This window comes from Wyeomyia smithii, chromosome 1 (assembly GCF_029784165.1).
Source record: "Wyeomyia smithii strain HCP4-BCI-WySm-NY-G18 chromosome 1, ASM2978416v1, whole genome shotgun sequence".
NCBI lineage: Eukaryota > Metazoa > Arthropoda > Insecta > Diptera > Culicidae > Wyeomyia > Wyeomyia smithii.
Window position 1 is genome coordinate 53,271,722 of NC_073694.1, and position 21,517 is coordinate 53,293,238.

Here is a 21,517-nt window from a genome sequence, read left to right on the forward strand (position 1 = left end):
CGATCAAAAAGATATGGGAAAAGTTTTTTTGGCAGCAATGAAAAAGTTTTCCCTGGCTAAAAATGGAAACCAAAATTACCATAACCGTCATCGTTAATGTATTTCACGGTTCATTTTTATTAACGACAATAAATTAGACCGAAGTTTTGTGTTTATTTATGGAGTGACAAACTTAACTATGCTCTTGATTTTCAACCATCACGCAATCAATCGATTAAAACTCTTTGGAAAACTAAAGTTAACGGTAAACGTCAACCAAGTTGACACAACCCTGCCATGGCATTCCCCTACACGACGTTCGTGTTGTGTATTGAACGAAACGTAGAAAAGGGCAGGCAGGCAGGCAGCCAGACCCACATCCCAAAAAATGAGTTTGTTTGTTCCAGCATGACAGCGAATTTTTCGCTTTGATGATGGAAACAAGAAAACAACCGTTTACATGGTGCTCTTGCTAGTCGGCCCACCGCCAGTGGATGGTAGATAAAATAGCTTAATCCACCCACACGGAACCCGGCACATGTGTGGGGGGTCGACGAAAGCTTGAGCGGTACCGAAGGTACCCGCCTAGTTAGAAGTCACGTATTCGGTCTTAAGTGCGTTCGCAAGGGAGATTGGCAAATTGGCGCGCTCTGTGCTCTTGCCTTCATCTTACGAACAGACTAACTGCAGGATAAGAGAACTGAAATGTGGAAAACATTTGAATGAAATTGCCATAGCTATTGTGCTGGCATGTTATGGATGGAAATTTGATATTCTCTAACGGAAATTATCCCGAATCCTTTTTAGCATGGATGGTTACATAGAGACAATGGCGTTGATGTTTTGAATTATTAGAAGCGGGTTAAGTAGCGAAGAGGAGGGTCAGAGAATTATGTTACAAAGTATATTTGGGCATTGAGTTAAAGGAACAAACCTCGTTTTATCTACCGAAGTTTTGTAGTTCGATCCCTCATATGTAGCAATAACCATAATGTTGTATTTATACACACAATTTTTCAACCCTTCCTTCGTTCACCTCTTGACAGTACAATGGAGCTGCATGGTGATTTATATTTTCTAATGCCAGAATCAATTTTTCATAATTCTCAATCAATAATTTTCATAATAAAGCCATGTTCAACGGCAGGGGTATGAAAACTCATAATACCAATAATATATATTTTATAAACGATCCCACAGAAAATTTATGAATTCCCAGCTTTTTTCTTAAAATTTAGTATTCCAAAAAAAGTCCGAACAAGTTTAATATTTTTTATTTGCCATTTTTCATTTGGCTGATTTTTGCACAGATGTTTCTGTGGGCCAAAGATGTCATTTTGTACCCTTAGTATTTTTATAATCACGACTATTTTCTGAAAAGGGCTTGTATCGTTTCGATTCCCGTAGTATTACGTAAAAGAGAAATTTAAAAAAAAAACACTCTAGGATATCACATCCTAAAGAAAAAGCCAATGCCCCAGCCGCTGCTACAGGCTTATATAAAAATGGCAACAGTTTTAGAGCCAGGACGGTTCGTTTGATCGGAGTGATATCTTTGACAAAGTTGTAGATACTAATTTCGTCTTTTCGAAAAAATGTACGCCGCAAACAATTAATTTTTCAGAAATTCGAAAAAATATAAACATTGAATATTTCAAAAATTATATTTTCAAATTTTTTTGGCGGAGAATTCCGTCTTACGGCAACATATATAGGGGTACAAACTGTAAAACCGAAATGAATCAGAGCGTCACCTATATATTGTCTACTTTTCAACCGTTTTCTTTTATTCTTTCAGCAATCGATTGGAAAATCTTCTGTTCACCCGCTCAAATGCAGTAAATTGTAGTTTGATTATTCAAACTATTGTACTATTGATAATCATCTTTGTCCCATTTTCAACCTCTAATTGATCGCTTAAGGCTTGCTTTCCCTAACACGGTCGACAGAATACTATTCCTAGTTTACCGAGAGTGCACTAGTTGGGCTATATAAGAGCCTGTTTCTGCTCAAACCAATCAGTTTACTAGTGGATGACCACTAGCTCGGTCCTAGCCAAGTAGTAGCGGGTAGCAGACGTAGCGGTAGTGGATAGCAGCTGCGGCTGCGACAGCGGATTACAGTAGTGATGGCTGCTGCGAAAGTATCAGCAGTGGCAGATGCAGTGGCTCTATTTCCTTTTGTAAAAAGCTACCTTTGTGTTAAAGCGGTGGCTATATTGGCCGGCAATTCATTCAGCGAAAAGTTTTCGTATTTAGGCAGCACACAAATGGAATCAAAATCTGCCGGCCATCAAAGTTAACCAAAACGAAAAATAACCGAACTGAAAAATATGATACAGACTAAGAAAATTATACCGCATCTAGACGGGACATGAACCCGCAATCTCCCGTCTGGATGCGGTATATTATCCCAATTCTGTATCATATTTTTCAGTTCACTTATTTTTCGCTTCGCTAACTACATCTGCTTTAATGAGCAGTTCTGTCGTTCCAGTAAAAAAATATATCGTATGAAAAAAATTCTTGGAAAAAACAGTCAAAAAGAATAATAACATAACATTGATATTTGTTTAAACTCAGACAAATTGAAACAAAAGAAAAATTTAATATTCAATTATTTCAGATGTTTGTTTTGTGTATATATTTGTTTTTGTTTTTCAAAAGGACGAAATTATTATCTTAATAATTTAATAAAAATATTTCGATTATTTTCGAAAGCTTTCGATTATTTTTTTTTTCATCTATAATTTATTTGACACGGCACAAATACAATTTAATGTTTAACGGCGCCAATTATATCTGGTAGCTTACTTTCTAAAGTATCTTAACAACTAAAAGCAAATTTTTTATCCTCACTGCCGACTACGAGCTGAAACTAAATGTAACTTAAAGCTATAATATTTTGCATTAAAAGCACTGGTTTACTGTATGATGGTTTTCATTGCCATAGGTAAGCACATGTTCCGCTGCTGGGCCAAGATATTACGGACTGGCATATTGGGTTGTCTCCCTCGGGCCTTGAGAGTATCGTGCGGGTCTGATTGCTGTTTCCGGATCCGGGGTCTTAACGTGTTCTTGTCGTTTGGTTGGATGTAGGCGGAAGGGGATAGGACTAAACTGGGGCGTGGATGGATTTCAGGAAACGTATATAAGGGACATGTAGGATAGGTCACGGCTCGCCAAGACATCACGAACAGGAACAGCCGGCTGCCTACCTTCGGCCTGCAGGGAAGCTATTAATCTAGACCTGGCGTCACGGTGTACAGGGCATGACCAAATAACATGCTCTATGTCGTGATAACCTTCACCACAGGCACAGATACCACTTTCCCCGAGCCCAACACGACGGAGATGCGCGTCAAATCTATAGTAATTGGACATAAGCCGGGACATCACGCAAATGAAATCCCGACCTACATCCAACCCCTTGAACCACGGGTTCGTCGACACCTTGGGGATTATGGAATGTAACCACCTTCCCAGTTCCCCTCTGGTCCAAGCATTTTGCCAACTGATGATCGTATTCTGACGTACAAATGAGAAAAATTCATTAAAGGCAATTGGTCTTTCATAAATTCCACCGTTTGTTGCGCCCACCTTAGCCAAAGAGTCCGCTTTCTCATTGCCCGGTATCGAGCAGTGAGAAGGGACCCACGCTAAGGTAATCTGAAACGATTTTTCGGATAAAGCACTCAGATGTTCCCGTATTTTCTCCAGGAAATACGAAGAGTGCTTAACATCTTTCATCGATCGGAGAGCCTCAATGGAACTGAGACTGTCCGTAAAGATGAAATAATGGTCCGTGGGCATTTTTTCGATAATCCCTAGGGTGTACTGAATTGCAGCCAATTCTGCGACGTAAACAGAAGCAGGATTATCAAGCTTATGGGAGACGGTTAAATTGTTATTGAAAATACCGAAGCCAGTGGATCCATCAAGAATTGATCCGTCAGTGTAGAACATATTGTCGCAGTTGATGTTTCGATATTTATTGGAAAAAATTTTGGGGATCTGCTGCATGCGTAAATGACCCAGGATTCCACGAGTTTCTTCTATCATGGATGTATCGAAAAACACAGTAGAATCAGAAGTATTTGATAAGTCGACACGATTTGGAATATTCGAAAAAGGGTTAATATTATGGGACATGTGATTGAAATACAATGTCATAAAACGCGTTTGAGAATTAAGTTCGATTAACCTTTCAAAATTTTCAATCACAGGACGGTTCAAAACCTCACATTTGATAAGAATGCGAGAAGACAGGCTCCAGAAGCGGTTTTTCAATGGTAGTACTCCAGCTAAGACCTCCAAACTCATCGTATGGGTCGACTGCATGCAACCCAAGGCGATACGCAAACAACGATATTGTATTCGCTCCAGTTTGATCAAATGTATGTTTGCTGCGGAGCGGAAGCAGAAACACCCTGCTTTCGATTATTATTGAAACTTAGTATTTTCGTCTAAATTGTTTCAAAAAACACATGTACTAAAAGATCTCATGTGCCCAGCGGGGCCTAGTGTGGTTGGTAACGTCCCCGCCAACCACGCTCGACGCCTGGGTTCGAATCCCACCGCCGACATAGGTGTCGATGGTTGTGAGGTGGCGTGATCCACTCACAACCAACCCAACTGGTCTAGATTCAATCCTAGCCGACACCGGGAGATTTTCTGAGGCGAAAAATCTCTGGGATCACACCTTCCATCGCATGAGGAAGTAAAGTCGTTGGCGCCGGTCCGTTAATAAACAGGTCGTGAGTTAGGGTCCTGGGTGTGGAGTCGCCTCCCTGGGCGTCGGTGATTGGCCACAACAGTGGCGGAACTAGACCGACGGAAAATAAGTGAGAATAAAAAAAAAAAAATCTCATGTGCCCATTTTTTACACTACAAGAGTCCCTCCATTTACTGCTATCGTTGCGAAAGGAAACATTCGAACATACATAGCTCCGTTATTTTTTGCTCGCTCGGCGAACAAACAATAACGTTAATAACAAGACATTGTGCATTGTGTCCAGCATGCTACTTGTGTTTTCGGTATCGGTACTGTGACAACAACATTTTCAACCGTTCGTTTAATGAAGATAAATTTCCGTCATTGTGGAAACAGTCCTACATGTTTCCAGTTTACAAAACCGGCGACCGTAGAAACGTGAAAAATTACCGCGGAATAGCAAGTCTCTCTGCTGCGTCGAAACTTTTCGAGATTATAGTGTAAGGTGTACTTCAAGACTATATTTCCTTTGACCAGCATGGTTTCATGCCTGGCCGATCAGTGGCTACTAATTTACTGAAATTTACTTCTACCTGTATTGCGAATCTGGAACAGAAGGCTCAGATGGATGTCATATATACCGACTTGAAAGCCGCTTTTGACAAAATTGACCACCGAATACTGCTCTGTAAACTCTCCCGGCTCGAAGCTTCAACTGAACTAGTTTCGTGGTTCAAATCGTACCTTTCGGATAGAGTACTGCAAGTTCAAATTGATTCCTGCACTTCGAAACGTTTTTCTAACGCGTCAGGGATTCCTCAGGGAAGCAACCTGGGTCCACTGCTCTTCATATTATTTTTCAATGATGCCGCCCTTTTACTACAGAATAACTGCAAACTAGTTTATGCGGACGACCTAAAACTTTATTTTGTTGTGCGTACAGTTGAGGATTGTGAACGTCTGCAATCATGACTTGATATTTTTGCCAATTGGTGTCATAGGAATAAGCTGTGTCTTAGTATTGACAAATGTGTAGTAATGACGTTCCATCGCATCCCCAAGCCTATTACTTTTGCGTATGAAATTGATGGCGTAACACTCAGGAGAGCAGATCAAGTGAATGAACTTGGCATCCTGTTGGATACAAAAATGTCGTTTGACCTTCATCGTTCGGCGATTATTTCTAAAGCGAGTCGTTAACTGGGATTCACCTCGAAACTGCTGCCCATATCAAACCTCGTGGAGTTTAAGAATTGAGCGCATCCAGAAACGTTTTCTTAGACTGGCCCTAAAGAATTTACCATGGCCCAATCCATCAGAACTTCCACCGTTTCCTGACCGATGTCGACTCCTGGGTTTGGACACACTGCAACGAAGACGAACAATTCAACAAGCGCTATTATTTGGAAAGCTTCTTAACGGAGAAATCGACTTACCTTGGTTGCTTTCGATTCTAAATTTGCGAGCACCGCAGAGAACGTTGCGCAACGATGCGTTGCTTGTGCCTAGGTTCCATCGAACATCTGTTGGTTATAACGAACCAGTCACTGCATGCATTCGTGCCTTTTCAATAGTAGAAAACTTATTTGTATTCAACGAACCCAGCCATAGATATAAAAATAGGCTATTTAGATCGAATTTGTTGTAAATTAGGTTTTAATTCATTAAAACTAAGTGTCAGATGAGTTTTAAATACAAATACAAACAAACAAAAGCCGTTCAGTAACCGTAGCAAATTACCTGCGCCGCCTGGCGCCGGCTGCCCCCTAGCGATGTAGAAGACTCAGCTGGCCGAAGGAGACTGATTGCGATTACTGGTAAGGCATCTACTGGATAACTCATCTATCAGCCAGGAGGGAGCGTAGGCACAAAAAGTCTGGTGAAGTATTCACATTTATTTTTATTGATTTTTTTAATATTTTTTTTTCTTCAATGCGAATGTCTCTTTATTCAATACACCTTATCTTGAGCAGTTGTAGAGTAAAACGCATAAAATGAACAACATGCAGATAGAACTATTCTTGGATGGAGAAACAAATGGGGAAGAAATTGAAATCTCCCCCACTAGTTTCCCTCTACCTTCCCCTGTACCACCATGCTTACCTAGCCCTATACCAAGTGTACCGGAAGTACGGGTGAAAGATTACGAAGGTGTGACCAAACAAATTGCGAGTTGTCGTGTGTGAGTAGAAGGGAGCAAGCAAACGCAATTGCTATCTACGAGCTCTAAAAGAGAGAGCATCGCGTATACATCCCTGCCAAGGATGTAGAAATCGACGGTGTGGTTACCGAAGGGAATCTCACTGTGGATGACATTTTGCGTTATGGGGTGGGCTGTTTCATGAACCCCATGATGCAAAATGTGAAGATACTGGATTGCAAGCAATTAAATTCAGTATCCATCGAAGGGAAGAATTGTGATTCCTTTTTTTCAGACTCCTTCCGGGTAACATTCGCCGGATCCGCACTGCCGAGCTACATTCTTTTGGACAGGGTTCGTCTACCTGTATGCTTGTTTGTTCCGCGGGTCATGCAGTCATGCAACAAGGCATGCTGCAGCAAGTACGGAGGCAAACATGCTGAAACCGCTTGCAGTGGGGATACTGAAAAGTGTGTTTATTGCGAGGAACCTTTGACCACGACCTTTCGCCATGTCCCGCGTACAAGCAGCGCGAAGAAAAAATGAAGCGTTCCCAGAACCCGTAAAGACTCGGACGGAACTTTTTTTTTCCTGAAAATGGTCGTTCTCTGCACTGCAATGGCCGATTTGGGAAAACTTGGAATATTATTAAAGGGGGATAGTTGTCCTAAGTTTTGATAAAGGTACCACTCCGCTAAACCCCTCCCTGTTTCGTGAGGCACAAATATGTCTGTGTTTTTCCTAGTTTCCCGAACAGATTGAGAAAACGCTGCAAATTTTCATACGTATCATTGCTTCATGATAATGAATAAGTAGATTGCTTCATAGATATTGAAATGACATAATCATTCTTCAAGTTTGTAGCTCTGTATTTTTTAGAATAAGGTCTTCTGGATTCATATGCGATGAAATATTTATTTTAGCATGCACAAATTATGAGAAAACCGAGTTTAAATTCACCAAAGTACGTATTTTCACGGAAACCTGATTTTATCAGTCTCCCACGGTAGTTTTCAACTTAGCTCTTTCAAGCCCTACCTTTTTAGAGTAATGTCTTTTGAATCCAAAGATGGTGAAAGATTAATTCTAGCATATAGAGATTTTGAGAATAGCAAGTTTTCGTGAGAACTCGTACTTAAGTGAAATCAGATTCATTTTTCCTAAAATCTGTGCATGCTAGAATAAATCTTTTACCATTTTTGGATTCAGAAGACAATACTCTACCTTATCCTACAGCACGTGAAAGCGTGCTTGACCTATCCCTTTGCTTGACATCACTAACCTTAAATTGCCATTGGAAAGTAATCAATGATCCCCACGGTAGTGGTCATCTTCCAATCGTTATCTCAATTGCTAATGGTTTAACTCCCCGGGTCCAATCAATAATCCATACGACCTCACTCGTAATATTGTTTGGAAGTGTTATGAGACTATTATAGTAGAACCCATTGAGTTTCTCGAGAAACTTCCTCCGGAGGAAGAATACGCATCCCTTTCTGGTTGGATCATCGACGCCGCGACTCAAGCTCGGACGAAACCAATACCCAGGGTAACGATTAGAGAGCGTCCTCCTACCAAAAGTTGGGACAAAAAGTGCTCTGAACTGTACACGCGAAGGTCCTCGACGTACATGGGCTACCGGGATTGGATAGAATCAAATTCAACCTGTTGAAGAATCTACCCTTCGACAACCCGGAAAACCTGCCTCTGATCACAATCCACGGTGCTCCCACAGACCGTTATTATAAAATAAAATGCACCAAAGAATCTGAGTACACCATTCGATTCGTTATGACGTCCAGAATCTCTGGTCAAAATTCAAAATCATCGTGCGCTACATTTTTGAGTAATGCCCTTTTGAAGGTCGTAAAGTACAACAAAGTGATATAAAAACGACGAAATACTTATTGTAAAGCACGTTTTCAACCACCATTTCATGAAATAACTTTCAAAATAGTTTCTACACATTCCAAGGGTTATATTTCAAGACATGAACAGTTGGTGAAAAGATTTATTTGAAAATCCCACAGTGCACAGTGGTCTAAATTCTAAAAATCGTGATCACCTAGATTTGACTGCGAAAATTGATGTTATGTACTCAATGTCTTCAGCAAAATTGTTTCATAGAACAAGGCCTTACTTTTGGCGTTTTTAGTTTTTCGATCAATCCACCTAACAGTTAGATAAAAAAAATATTTTTTCTAATTTTCAATATACCAGATAGCTTCCTTCAGCAAAGTTGTGGAAATTTTTAAAAGATAAACAATTGCTGAATACTACGATGTCCTATCTGTACGTTGAACAGTACGAAATAGAGTTTTTTGTAGAACACTTCTTTTTAAAATCAGTTATTTGTCTATAACTTTTTCTATTATTGTCAAAACAATAAATTTTATAAAGTCTTGAGAGAATCTTAGCTGAATGAATGAAATCTTAAAACATTTTGCATTGTTTTGACCATTACAGACAAAATTATAGACAAAAAACTGATTTTGAGGAGAGGCGTTCCACAAAAAACTCTATTTTGTCGTGTCCAACGTACAGATAGGATATCACAGTATTCAGCAATTGTTTTTCTTTTAAAATTTTCCACAACTTTGCTGAAGGAAGCTATCTGGTATATTGAAAATTAGAAAAAATGTTTTTTTTTATCCAACTGTTAGGTGGATTGATCGAAAAACTAAAAACGCCAAAAGTTAGGCCTTGTTCTATGAAATAATTTTGCTGAAGACATTGAGTACATAAAATCAATTTTTCACAGACAAATCTAGATGACCACGATTATTCGAGTTTAGACCACTGTGCACTGTGGGATTTTCCAATAAATCTTTTCACCAATTATTAATGTCTTGAAATATAACCCTTTGAATGTGTAAAAACTATTTTGGACATTATTTCATAAAATGGTGGTTAAATACGTGTTTTGTAATAAGTATTTCGTCGTTTTTGTATCACTTTTTTGTACTTTACAACCTTCAAAAGGGCATTACTCAAAAATGTATCGTACGATGATTTTGATCAGAGATTCTGGACGTCATAACGAATCAAATGGTGTACTCAGATTCTTTGGTGCATTTTATTTTATAATAACGGCCTGTGGGAGCACCGTGAATCCATATAGGCCGATTTCAAGGCTCTCTTGTCTCCGGAAATTAATGAAGAAAATGATCCTCTTACGGATTGACAAATGGGTCGAAACAAACAGTTTACTTTCAGATACTCAATTAGGCTTCCCCCGGGGCAAAGGAACGAACGACTGTCTAGCCTTGCTTTCTACTGAATTCAACTCGCCTTTGCCCGAAAAGAGCAAATGGCTTTTGCATTCTTGGACATTAGAGGGGGTTTTGACTCCGCCTCTGTAGAAGTTTTAACCAAGAAACTTCATTTGCAGGGACTTCCACCAAATTTGAATAATGTTTGCTTAATTTGTTGTCAGAAAAGCATAAGTAAAAGCAATATTGCAGCATGCTGCTGTTGCAAACTCACTCATGCCATTCCTCAGATCGGCTTGTGGTAAATAACTTTTTCTACAAGCATCGTAGCGTCTTATGGTCTTCAGAAGAGTTTTTCCTGCAAACATCATATGTTGATTTATTTAAGGAGCCAACTGGATCTCTGGGGAATAAGTTTTAAGAAAATGCAATCGTATGGAAACCTAAAAAATAGTTCCGCCGAGCAATCTGAAAATGAATTTTCTGATTTTGTTATATATTTGTTCAAAAAGGAACACGAAAAGTTCATTGGAGCGAGAAAAAATACTATCACTTTTTCCCATATAACTGTGTCCCAACGTATTGTTTATACGTTGGATAAAGGTTTATGTTGTTCCTTAAATTGAACCGAAGATTGAAAATAATTGATGATAGTAATTCTTACTTAAATTTTCAGGGATTTAATAAAACGACTTGTTTTTTTTTTGCGTTGAATTGTTAACTTCAAAAAAAAAAATATGTGAAACAAAAGGTATCATACCTTTAAAATCCAAAATGTTGTGTAACTCATAATCATATTTTTTTTTCTCAATCTGGGGATCTGTGAAATCTCAGCGCGTAGCAGCGAAGCACAAATGTTGATGAACTTCGTTCGGAATACCCAATCGAGAGCCATAAAAAAACTCTAGAAGAAAATTGTTCATGTCCTGTGGAGGACGTGCTTCATTTTAATCTTATTATGGCTCTATATATAGAAATACTTCGACACAGAAGAAATTTTCTCCTCCCTCCTCTTGATCACTGTGCACCGAACCAGCTCAAGGACGAAGACCGTGTCGGAGCTCTGTCGGTGAATGATCAATACGCTATTATATATAAGACACAATGGTAAATCAATTGTTGGACATATTCTAGGAGGTAAAACCATCCACCTAGGTTATTTTTTATTGCCTGCTTCGATTCCGGCAAAGTATGTTGTTTATTGTTCTTTCGCGGCCAGCCGCTTGCCGCTTTCCACAAACCGTCGGATTCAAGCTTGGGAGCATGCCAGGCTGAATGTACATAAAAATGTGCTTTGCTCTTGTTTATTTTTTTACCAGTGTTCGGTTTTCTGCAATTTACGTCATTGGTAAAAATGGCTCAATTAGTTGAGCGCAAATAAAACGTGGGTTTAACTGAATTATACTTTCGTCTTTGATATTCTCAAGAAACGAAACAATTTTTGTGGAAAAACAATGGCAATGAAATGAATGAGTCTCGACACCATAATAATGCTGACGATTATCATAAATCATGAACTCAAAATTAACCACTGTCTGTGCCGTTACCGGGAGAAACAGACAGGGTGGAATCCCAAACAAAATTCGGTATCCCAAAGTTACGTCCTACTGACCCGAATATACGTATCGCAGTGATTGTACGTTCAGCAGCTTTTTTTCGAAATTTGCTAATAGCTCCGAATTTGCGCTACAAAAAAGTCGTAATCTCAAATCCTAACCAATCTCCCTGGGAAAATCACAACCAAGTAGATCTTCAACTGCTGCCAAGGCAAATGATTTCCTGTAATGTCATTGCATTTCTATGGCGTGCTCCGAAATTCCTGCTGGCGTTGCGAAGCAGCGGAGCGGCAAAGAAAAAAAAGTATGCAACGCCGAAGGATTCTAGCCCTTTTGTTATAGTCAACGAACGCCGATCGATTCCAGTTGCCGCACCACTAGCGTCGCGGCTCCCATGCCAACCCCCACAGGGTGCCCTTCGCCCGCTTTTTTATTTCGCTCATTTTCATTCATATTTTCAACCGCCGCCGCACATAGGAGTATTTGAGCCAAAAAGCTGGCCAAAAGTCCAAGTCGCTCTGGTAGTAATTGGATAGATTTATATCAAAAACGTGTTTTTTCATATAATCAACACAGAAAAGGTGACATCCATTCAAAACGTCACACAATATATAAAATATTACTTTAAATTTGCTTACTCCATTTTTTGTGTCTTTTTACACATGATAAAAAACAAAGATTTAGAAATTTCCATATGAATCTTCATTTAATAAAATGTCAATCAAATAAAAAAGAGGAACCAGGAGGAAGATTTTTCTTTTCGTATATTTTCAGAAGGCTTTGACCTTTCTGTCAATGAATGAAGCTTCGGCGGGACTTGCGCGGAAGGTTACTAAATCATATAATTAATTTCACAATATTATGAATTTTTCGCGGTCGGTTTTCACAATCACTTATTTCGTAAACAATCCATGATTATTTTATGCATTCAACGTTAAATATTGCAAAACATTTTACTTATCTTGTAGATTGTGTCCTGTGAGAAAGAAAAACTATTTAACAAAATTTTTCAATTTGTTACGCCACCCGAGCAGTAGCACGTATTTTTCAAACTGACCAATTTACTGTGAAATAACTTTGCAATATAACAGTTTGGTTTATGTGATAAGACACCAATGGGTTCTGGGATAGCATGAGGGTATGTTTCAACTGAAATCAATTAAAAATAATGGAAATCGTGTATTTCGTATGTCGACTTTTGGCCAACTTTTTGGGTCAAATACTCCTATGTGCGCCGGTGCATGCACCCGAAGCTATGAGAAGTGCATTGAGTTTCATTGCAATGCAAACTTCTTGCATTGCATTTCGCGGGCTCCGATGAATTAGTCGAAGCTATATGGCGCATTTGACTGGGGTTGTGGATGATTTATCGCATCTCCCGGTGGATTTTTTTCTCTTTTCCGATGAACGGATCTTTAGAAATCAGACCGTGCATAGTTGATTTGGCAGGGGAACATGACATACGGTCGATATGAATTTCTGGAACGTGTGAAGTGGAAACCGTATGAATTCAAAATGATTTCAAAATTTTATAGAGCTATATTTTTTCTGCAATTTACGTCCGCACTTTGCTGCAAATCTTATATCGGTGAATGATGAAAGATACTTACCTTCATTAAAATTCACTGGAGCATCCATCATCCTGCAACTTTTTTTCCAGAAAAAAAGCACTCTTCCGCTTGGCAGTTCGTTCGGCCCATCCCAGGCTCCGGAGATTGTTGCTAGTTATAGACTAAAAATGCACCGTAAGCTAGTCCAATCTCGACATCACCAGACTCACTTTCACAGCGCTTCCATTTCCTGTCGCTATTCTCGATGGAAATTGCTTTCTCTCACTCGCTCTGTCTATCTCTATCCCTCTCGCACACTGTCGCCGCTGATAATGGACACAAGAACATCAATATTTGAATTTTAAATTAAATCCTCTTCTTCACTGCTTTCGCTAATTGGTGGTTACATCTGTTCCTTTACCGTTAGCCGGGTGGATACGCGATACGTACGATGTCTGTCTGTCACAAGTCGACGGTTTGATAACGAACGTTGCACATGACGATGGGTCAAATTACTTTATGCACATCGGTTCTGTAATTTTGTACTCCCGCGGGTAGAATTCCGTTACCGTACCAGGCCCTTAAGCGCTATTACCGACAATGTATCGCTCGGTGATTATTATTTCCACTGCTAATTTGCACAATTGATTGTGCTCGACGGCTAGTTAAGCAAGTATTATATTTTGAAAAAAGAGGTAGGTTTTTGTAGGTTACTTGGATTATGAGTGGCTCTACCATCTAATAGTTGTTTCCCTTTTCTACAGTTTCTCACAAAAAATAATTTTTCGAATTCTTATAAATTAAAATTTAATATGTACATAGTACATAGTACATAGTGTGAGCAAAAAAAAACATTTTTACGAAATATTTCACTAGCATCACTTCACCTTTATCGTTTAATTATTACCAGTGTGTTGTTTTGGTTACTAGTACTATAAAATTTCGATATAACCAATTTTGTTACTTGGGTAGCTTTAATGCCATTCTGGTGAGATCAATGATGCTTTTTTGATGTAGAATTACGTCTGACGGCAACATAGGTTAAACCCTAATTTAAACCCGAAAATGTCAAGAGCGTCACGAAAACTGTCCACTTTCAAACTCTTAAAACTCAGTCATTCTTCAACTGATTTTCTGCATTCTTTCAGAAATTAATTAGAAATTCTGATTTTGTGACACTAACTATTGGGCTAATAAAAAATAAAGATCCTTGTTAACCGCGACCAATGAGAACCAAAATCAAAGCCTAATATTAGGCGAAATTCTCACTTCGTCCTAAGCAAGCTAAAGAAAGCAAAGCCTTGGTGCTACATTCCGATTAGGAACTTGACCTTATGTTTTTCATACACAGACTTCGCAGCCAACTGTTAAGTGTACAGGACAATTGCGGGGCTAGTGCTACGATCCTACTAACACTAACAGTCTCTCCCAAGCCGATACTCGAACCTACGACGACTGACTTGTTAGGCCAGTATCGTACCTCGAGACCATCATGGAGATTATCAAGCAAGCTAAACAACCAATTACTTCGCTTCCTTCCTCAGCACAGTCGACTTTAAAGTATACAAACGATTTGACTTTCTAGACGATTTGTTGTTGTTGTTACTTCGCTCGCTCGAGCGTACGTTCAAGATAACTCTTAGTAGTCAGGGATAAAAACTTGCATACACATATGTAGTCCTAATTGTCTATTCGATCACTGTTACAAGAGGATGATTTACTGTAAACTGGATCGACAGCAGCAAGCAGAGTTGCGGCAAGTCGCAGCGCAGCAGTCGGTGATTCCAAATATTTTTTTGTTTTAGCTGCAACACCGAACAGCCTCTCATAGATGACGAACCAATAAAGGAGGGCGAAGATTACATTCCACACGCAAAAGTTCAAGCTTACATCATCCGATGTGTCCTCTCAAAACGCACATTAAATGCTCTGGCTTTTACACAACAAATGTGTCAAAAGGATAACGCAACCGTTGCGTAATGAATACATTGACAGAGATTGAAATCAGAATATGTATAATACATACGAAATCGTAGTGTTTCGGTAGACTTCGGTTCTGGGCAAACGATCAGTTTTGGGGCGCTCAAAAAACCGCTGGGTACTTTCGTGAGTCGGTGCGTATCAAAAGCTCGTGCATCTCTAATCACCGTCAGCAACCAAAACAGCCAACAGCAAGCCTCGTTGCAACAGAATTTACTGACGCTGGTGCCAGTAACGTGGAACCGAATGCATATGAATAAAACCAGAATCGTCGTCAAATGCAAAATGTTTGGAACAAATTCAATGTCTTTTTAATTGTTATTGATTCGATGATGTTTTTTAATGACCGGATTTATGATAGTGAATCGATCAGTTCATAATTGCGTTAACCTAGTCAGTACCAAAATCATCAGTTTTGATTGCTGCTTGCACTGCTTTAACGATAGCAGCATTCTGGAAAATATTACCAATACCAGTACGAATCATCAAGGCAATACTAGCACCGGTTAATACTTCAAAAGTGTTTTGATTTTGAGCCGTCCAATACATTGAACACTCCGCTAGAACACCAAATGCGTTATGTACAACACACATTCGTTGTACTGGTTCCGAAACAGTACAGAAATTGCTCTAGAAACACGCAATATTGATGTGGTTACGCACAGTCCAACTTTTGCGTGCACAGTGCTAGATTTTGAATCCTCCCTCTGTGTGGGAAGCACCGTCATACCGGCATGTGTGTAGCACTACTGAACATGTCCGGACATGGTAGTGATTATGTCCGGATCTGGTGCGTTTGCTTTTAACCGATTTGACTTCTAGCAGTTTAAATATTTCAAAGGAGTGGCAGCTCAAACTAAATCACACATATTTAATAGTAGTAACTAGTTCGATAATCAAAATATGGCCGCATTTGTTAAAAAAATATACTATTTCAAGGATTTCTGGTATTCCTTTTTGTACTACTTGGCAGGAGAAAGTAACAATTAACTTCGATATCTTCACTTTAGCTTTAGCTTCGAACCCAGCGTGCTTAGCTAACTCTCCTGGCAGCAACAAACGTACGGAAGTCTAAACTTGGTTGGTTTGCCCTTTTTCTTCGGATTCGTTTGTTGAAGTTTACACAGTTGACGAAATATATATATATATATATATATATATATATATATATATATATATATATATATATATATATATATATATATATATATATATATATATATATATATATATATATATATATATATATATATATATATATATATATATATATATTAGGGTGGGTCGATTTAAAAATCGCTTAGGCACATATGATTTTCGGATTTTAGGGATCAAAATAAGATACTTTTCTCAAGAAACCATACCTCTAAAATGAATTCTAATGTCCCTTGTACTAACTTGTAGGTACCCAAAAGGTCAAATTTCAAAAAATCCTATTTTGACCCAATAGAGTGACCCAATCGAGTCCAAATGTATGACCGACCCCCACTAACTTTGGAGGGCTGACCCACCCATGCTAGTGTTACCCCCCTAGGGGGTCTCCCATACAAAAATATAAAAAAATATCAAAAAATCACCATTTTTGGCACTTTATATGACAAAAATCAGTGAAATGGCTATTATTTTTCCGCACAAATGAAGTTTCTAGGAAAAAAATGTTTTTTTTTGTTTTTGGATTTTTGTTTTCTCTTTAAAAATTTATTCGATCAGAACATAGGAAAGAAACTAAAAAATTATTGTTTGAAGTTTTTTTTTGGTTTCAACACTGGGCAATTTCGCACGGCTCTCTAATGTCGCCTCCATAACAGCCTCTACATTTTCCGATATTACTCGTTTGGAAACGCTAGCTAGCAGTTGAACGTGTTGTTCCGTTCCTTGTATATGTAATGGAATATGCGGATCAGTAAATGGTGAATCATCTTCATTTAAATATGCTATCAATGTTTCATACGGAATGATTCGCGTGAATGGTGGTTCAAATACGTTATTTTTATCAGTCAAATCGATCATTTTCGTGTAATCGAATTTCGAATTTTTAAATTCATTGTCACATATAATCGTAATAATCTAGCGGCCTGTCTCTAGTGAGCCAGCGAGAATGTACAATTTTCCCTGGTTTTATGTTAGCCAGATCCACAGAAACCACGCCATTAGAAATTGCATGTGCCATGTCGTATAAGTACTGCGAATCGGTGGAATATTCGTGCTGTTCTGCAACAGGAGGCATATTTTCCAACCAATTCTCTGAAAGTCGCTCACCACCTAAAAATATATAATAATTAAATAAATTTATTATGATTTCACCATTCAAAATGTTAGAAAATTATAATAAATGAGTGATAGCAATGACTTACCGGAAGAGCTTCAGAATTTTCAATTTGCTTGCTTAGTTTCCCGGTTGTTGATGTTGGTCCAGTGGTGGATGATTTATCCAAAACCCCAAACAAATGTCGAAACGGAAGTTCGTTGAAGTGTAGAAGGCAAACAAACCAATGCAATGGTCTTTTTAGCAGCAATTCGAATCCTTGTATAATTCCACCGTGTGTGCCAGTGTTTGTTGGCTCACCGTCAGTGCATATGCCAATCAATGCATCCAGAGATATGTTTTTATCGTTGAAAAATTCATTCAATTTTGTTGTTTTGTATTCAGCACTTTCCTCTACCAGTCTTGCGTAACCAATCAATCGAGAATTCGGTTCTCTCAAAATAACAAGGTGAGGTTCTTTTACCATCCTACTATGATACTTACCATCAATTTTTTCTATCGTATAAGTATCATCTTTTCTGCCGTCGAATGAAAACGCTATTAAACTGGAATCATCAAACCTCTTGCGGAGCACTATTCGTCTGCATTTCTCTCTTTCTCTACGAACTTTCGATTTATCCATGATGAGAGGTGTGCCATGCTGATCTTTCATTTCAAAATCTTTGAAAAGACTGGTTGCCAATGCTGACGCTACTCTATCAGACACACCAAATCTGTCACACATCAAGGCAAAGTTAAAACAATCGTATCTTTCTGTGTATTGTGAACTTGTGCTTCTATTCATAACATCTTCATCAACCGTCATCGGTACGTCTACGTATGTTGTTTCATCGGGATCTTCGTATGTTGGCATTGTTGGCATTGATGACGATGTCCCTTGCTCTTCAATTTCCATCAGAAATGCATCAATTGTTAGTCTTCTCTGTTTATGTTGATCGTGCATAAACTCTTTGAGGCGTTCTGGAACCAAACCGCAGTTACATTGAGCTGCCGTCAAATCGCATTTACATGCTCCAATATAAAAAAAATCGTTCAGAGTACCGGTAAACACTAAAAGGTCTCTATTCGTCTTCTTAATTTCAGCTTGGTATTTGTCAACCAATCTATTCAATTTAACAGCAACATATTTTTTTGAAATTATTTCCATACCAAGTTTTTCCTAAATTCCAACCAACCTATCTGTTACGTGATTAGAGAATTGTTTATAAGAAAACTTTTTTTGTTCTGTTTTTGCACGTTCGCTTAAGTAAAAATAATATCTCAAGATATCCAAATCGGTTGGTAAATTAATATCATTCAAATCAGAAGACACACCAAAAACAGCAACATCATGCTTGAGTATATGAATCATTGGGTTTTCGATAGCTGATGATGTTGTTGCTATTTCATCTTGCGGGTTCATTGTAAACTAAAAAAAATATATTTTGACTTTAACAATTTTCACTTTCACTTTCAGGTTTTTATTTTAGGTGTTGACTCTTTGGCGGACGATGTAGAATGATTTATGTTGACGTTTCTATCCTATACGAAACCTATACTAGTTCTACACAGAGTGAATAGATAGAGTGACGCAGAGAGAAATTCAGCCAAAACAGCAACACGGTTTTTTTATGAATCTACCAAAATATTTTTCTGGCAGCCCCTTTTTGCTCAAGTTCAAGTTGACTTCAACGGAGTGTTGTTATTGTCAGAGTGAAAAGATAGTTATTGTATTCAAATTTAAAACAAGTTCGTTTGATAAAGTTTGATAGAGATAGATAAAATGAGGTGCGTTTTGTGTAATAACAAAAAACAGTAAGAAATGTTTGTTTTTTTCGGTTCCCGAAGAATCCGATTGTGAGGAAACAGTGGATGGATTTTTGTTGCCTCCCAGCAGACTATTTCATTGACGAAAACACCCGACTTTGCAGTGTTCGTTTGGTTTTTCTGGTTTCAGACTCTGCGTCACTCTATTTATTCACTCTGGTTCTACAGTGTGCGTGGGAACAGTGGAAACGGAGCGTCCGTGCGTGGTAGCCGTTGTGGTAGCATACCAGCGGTGCTCGCCTGACTGGTCGAAATAAAAATATTACATATGATGTAACAGAGTGATATACGATTTTATGTTCAAAAGGACGCCAACTGCAAACGCCATCTGCAATGAGAATGGCTCAGAAATATGTGTAATTGTGTATGTATGCGCTGAAGACTCAGGACCGAATCCCATGCGAAGCAGGAGAGAACAAAAATCCAAAAACAAAAAAAACATTTTTTTTTCCTAGAAACTTCATTTGTGCGGAAAAATAATAGCCATTTCACTGATTTTTGTCATATAAAGTGCCAAAAATGGTGATTTTTTTATATGTTTTGATATTTTTGTATGGGAGACCCCCTAGGGGGGTCCCAGGGGGGTAACACTAGCATGGGTGGGTCGGCCCTTCAAAGTTAGTGGGGGTCGGTCATACATTTGGACTCGATTGGGGCACTCTAAATGGGTCAAAACAGGATTTTTTGAAATTTGACCTTTTGGGTACCTACACGTTAGTACAAGGGACATCAGAATTCATTTTAGAGGTATGGTTTTTTGGGCAAAGTATCTTATTTTGATCCCTAGAATCCGAAAATCATATGTGTCTAAGCGATTTTTTGATCCCCTACAAATCGAACCGCCCTAATATATATATATATATATATATATATATATATATATATATATATATATATATATATATATATATATATATATATATATATATATATATATATATATATATATATATATATATATATATATATATGTATATATATATATATATATATATATATATATATATATATATATATATATATATATATATATATATATATATATATATATATATATATATATATATATATATATATATATATATATATATATATATATATATATAACTAACTAGTTGAACGTTCCCGGCGATGCTCGGGATCAAAAGTTTCAAAATTCGGAATCATTTTTTATAACTCATTGCAATATTAGCACAACTCACTTCAAAAATATTTCACATCTTATACGCCCATCATCACTTTAAGTACTTTAACATTCTGAGAACGCACAGAACGGAAATACCCATATTGGATTGCATTTTGGGATGTTTTACAGAAACTGGAAGTCGCCATTTCGGATTTCAAAATGACGTATGAAGTTCAGAAGTTTCGGAAGTATTAAAATGGTTGGCCAAATACCACTTTAGATTATTTTCCTGAAACCAGAACTCGTTATTTTGGAAAATGTTATGTGGGGTCATCCCAGTTCCGAATATACCACACTCGGGTGATAACCGGATATTCGTCAATCGTTCACAGTAAAACCTCTTTTTATGCAACTTTTAGAAGAAAGAAATCAAAGTAAGAAAAATTTAGCGTGACCATTCATGCTTAGTTCACCTCTATAATCATATCTAAAGAGATAACATGTGAATTTTTATAACGAAAATGTTTGTTTGTGTCCAAGGAACACGTCCGAGAAGAAGTTAACGTTTTAATCCACATAACTACCTAGAAATTAAAAAAAAAGATTAAACCAATGAAATGCGGCTTTTCCTCCAGCCAAATGTCCCAAGATCTAGTTTTGGTAAAAGTAAAAAAAGTATTTCGAATCCCGTAATGTGTTACTATTCACAAAACTACGAAAACATCAGAAATGTAATTTTTATCTGCTCGACTCGCACCAAATTAAAACATAAATTCTTCTGCAAAAAAATATTTTCAGATGTTGAAGGAACAACGAACATTTTATTTAAAGGCGAATTGAGCTCATGCTCAAAAAGTCAAAATTTTGCATGTATTATATGTATAATATATATAAATTTAAAAAAGAGTATTTTAATGTGTTTTCCTGTATGCAAAAAATCATCTTCAAACATACGTAGTTTTTAAAGTAATATCTCAACTTTTAGCAATATGATACCTATTATTTTTCCTCAAATGTCTTTCCTGAACATTAACACACATTTTAATGAAGAACAATTACATATCATAGCTTTGAATTTCGATTTAGAGGCAAATTGAGTTCAAATATTCATGATTTGCTTGTTTAACGTAGTGTTGTGAATAATATCTCAATTTTCAGTAATCAAAAATTTTTTATTTTTACTCAAAAG

The 21,517-nt window shown here is 37.7% G+C and overlaps 2 protein-coding genes across 7 annotated transcripts in view; one reads left to right on the forward strand and one right to left on the reverse strand.

Annotated features, from left to right (window-relative positions):
• The window catches only part of LOC129718634 (glutamine-dependent NAD(+) synthetase), a 162,911-nt gene that overhangs the window by 87,393 nt on the left and 54,001 nt on the right, over positions 1–21,517 (forward strand). The window lies entirely within an intron of this gene.
• The window catches only part of LOC129718631 (cytosolic carboxypeptidase Nna1), a 331,733-nt gene that overhangs the window by 87,055 nt on the left and 223,161 nt on the right, over positions 1–21,517 (reverse strand). For 2 of the 4 annotated variants that reach the window (XM_055669580.1, XM_055669581.1), the window contains exon 2: positions 13,211–13,476. The exons of 1 other annotated variant lie outside the window; for it this stretch is intronic. In XM_055669580.1, coding sequence (XP_055525555.1) covers positions 13,211–13,241 — 31 coding nt within the window. In that variant the 5' untranslated portion in view covers positions 13,242–13,476. Of the gene's footprint in view, positions 1–13,210; positions 13,812–21,517 lie in introns of those variants that run through there. One more of the 4 variants, XM_055669579.1, reaches the window with a different exon arrangement.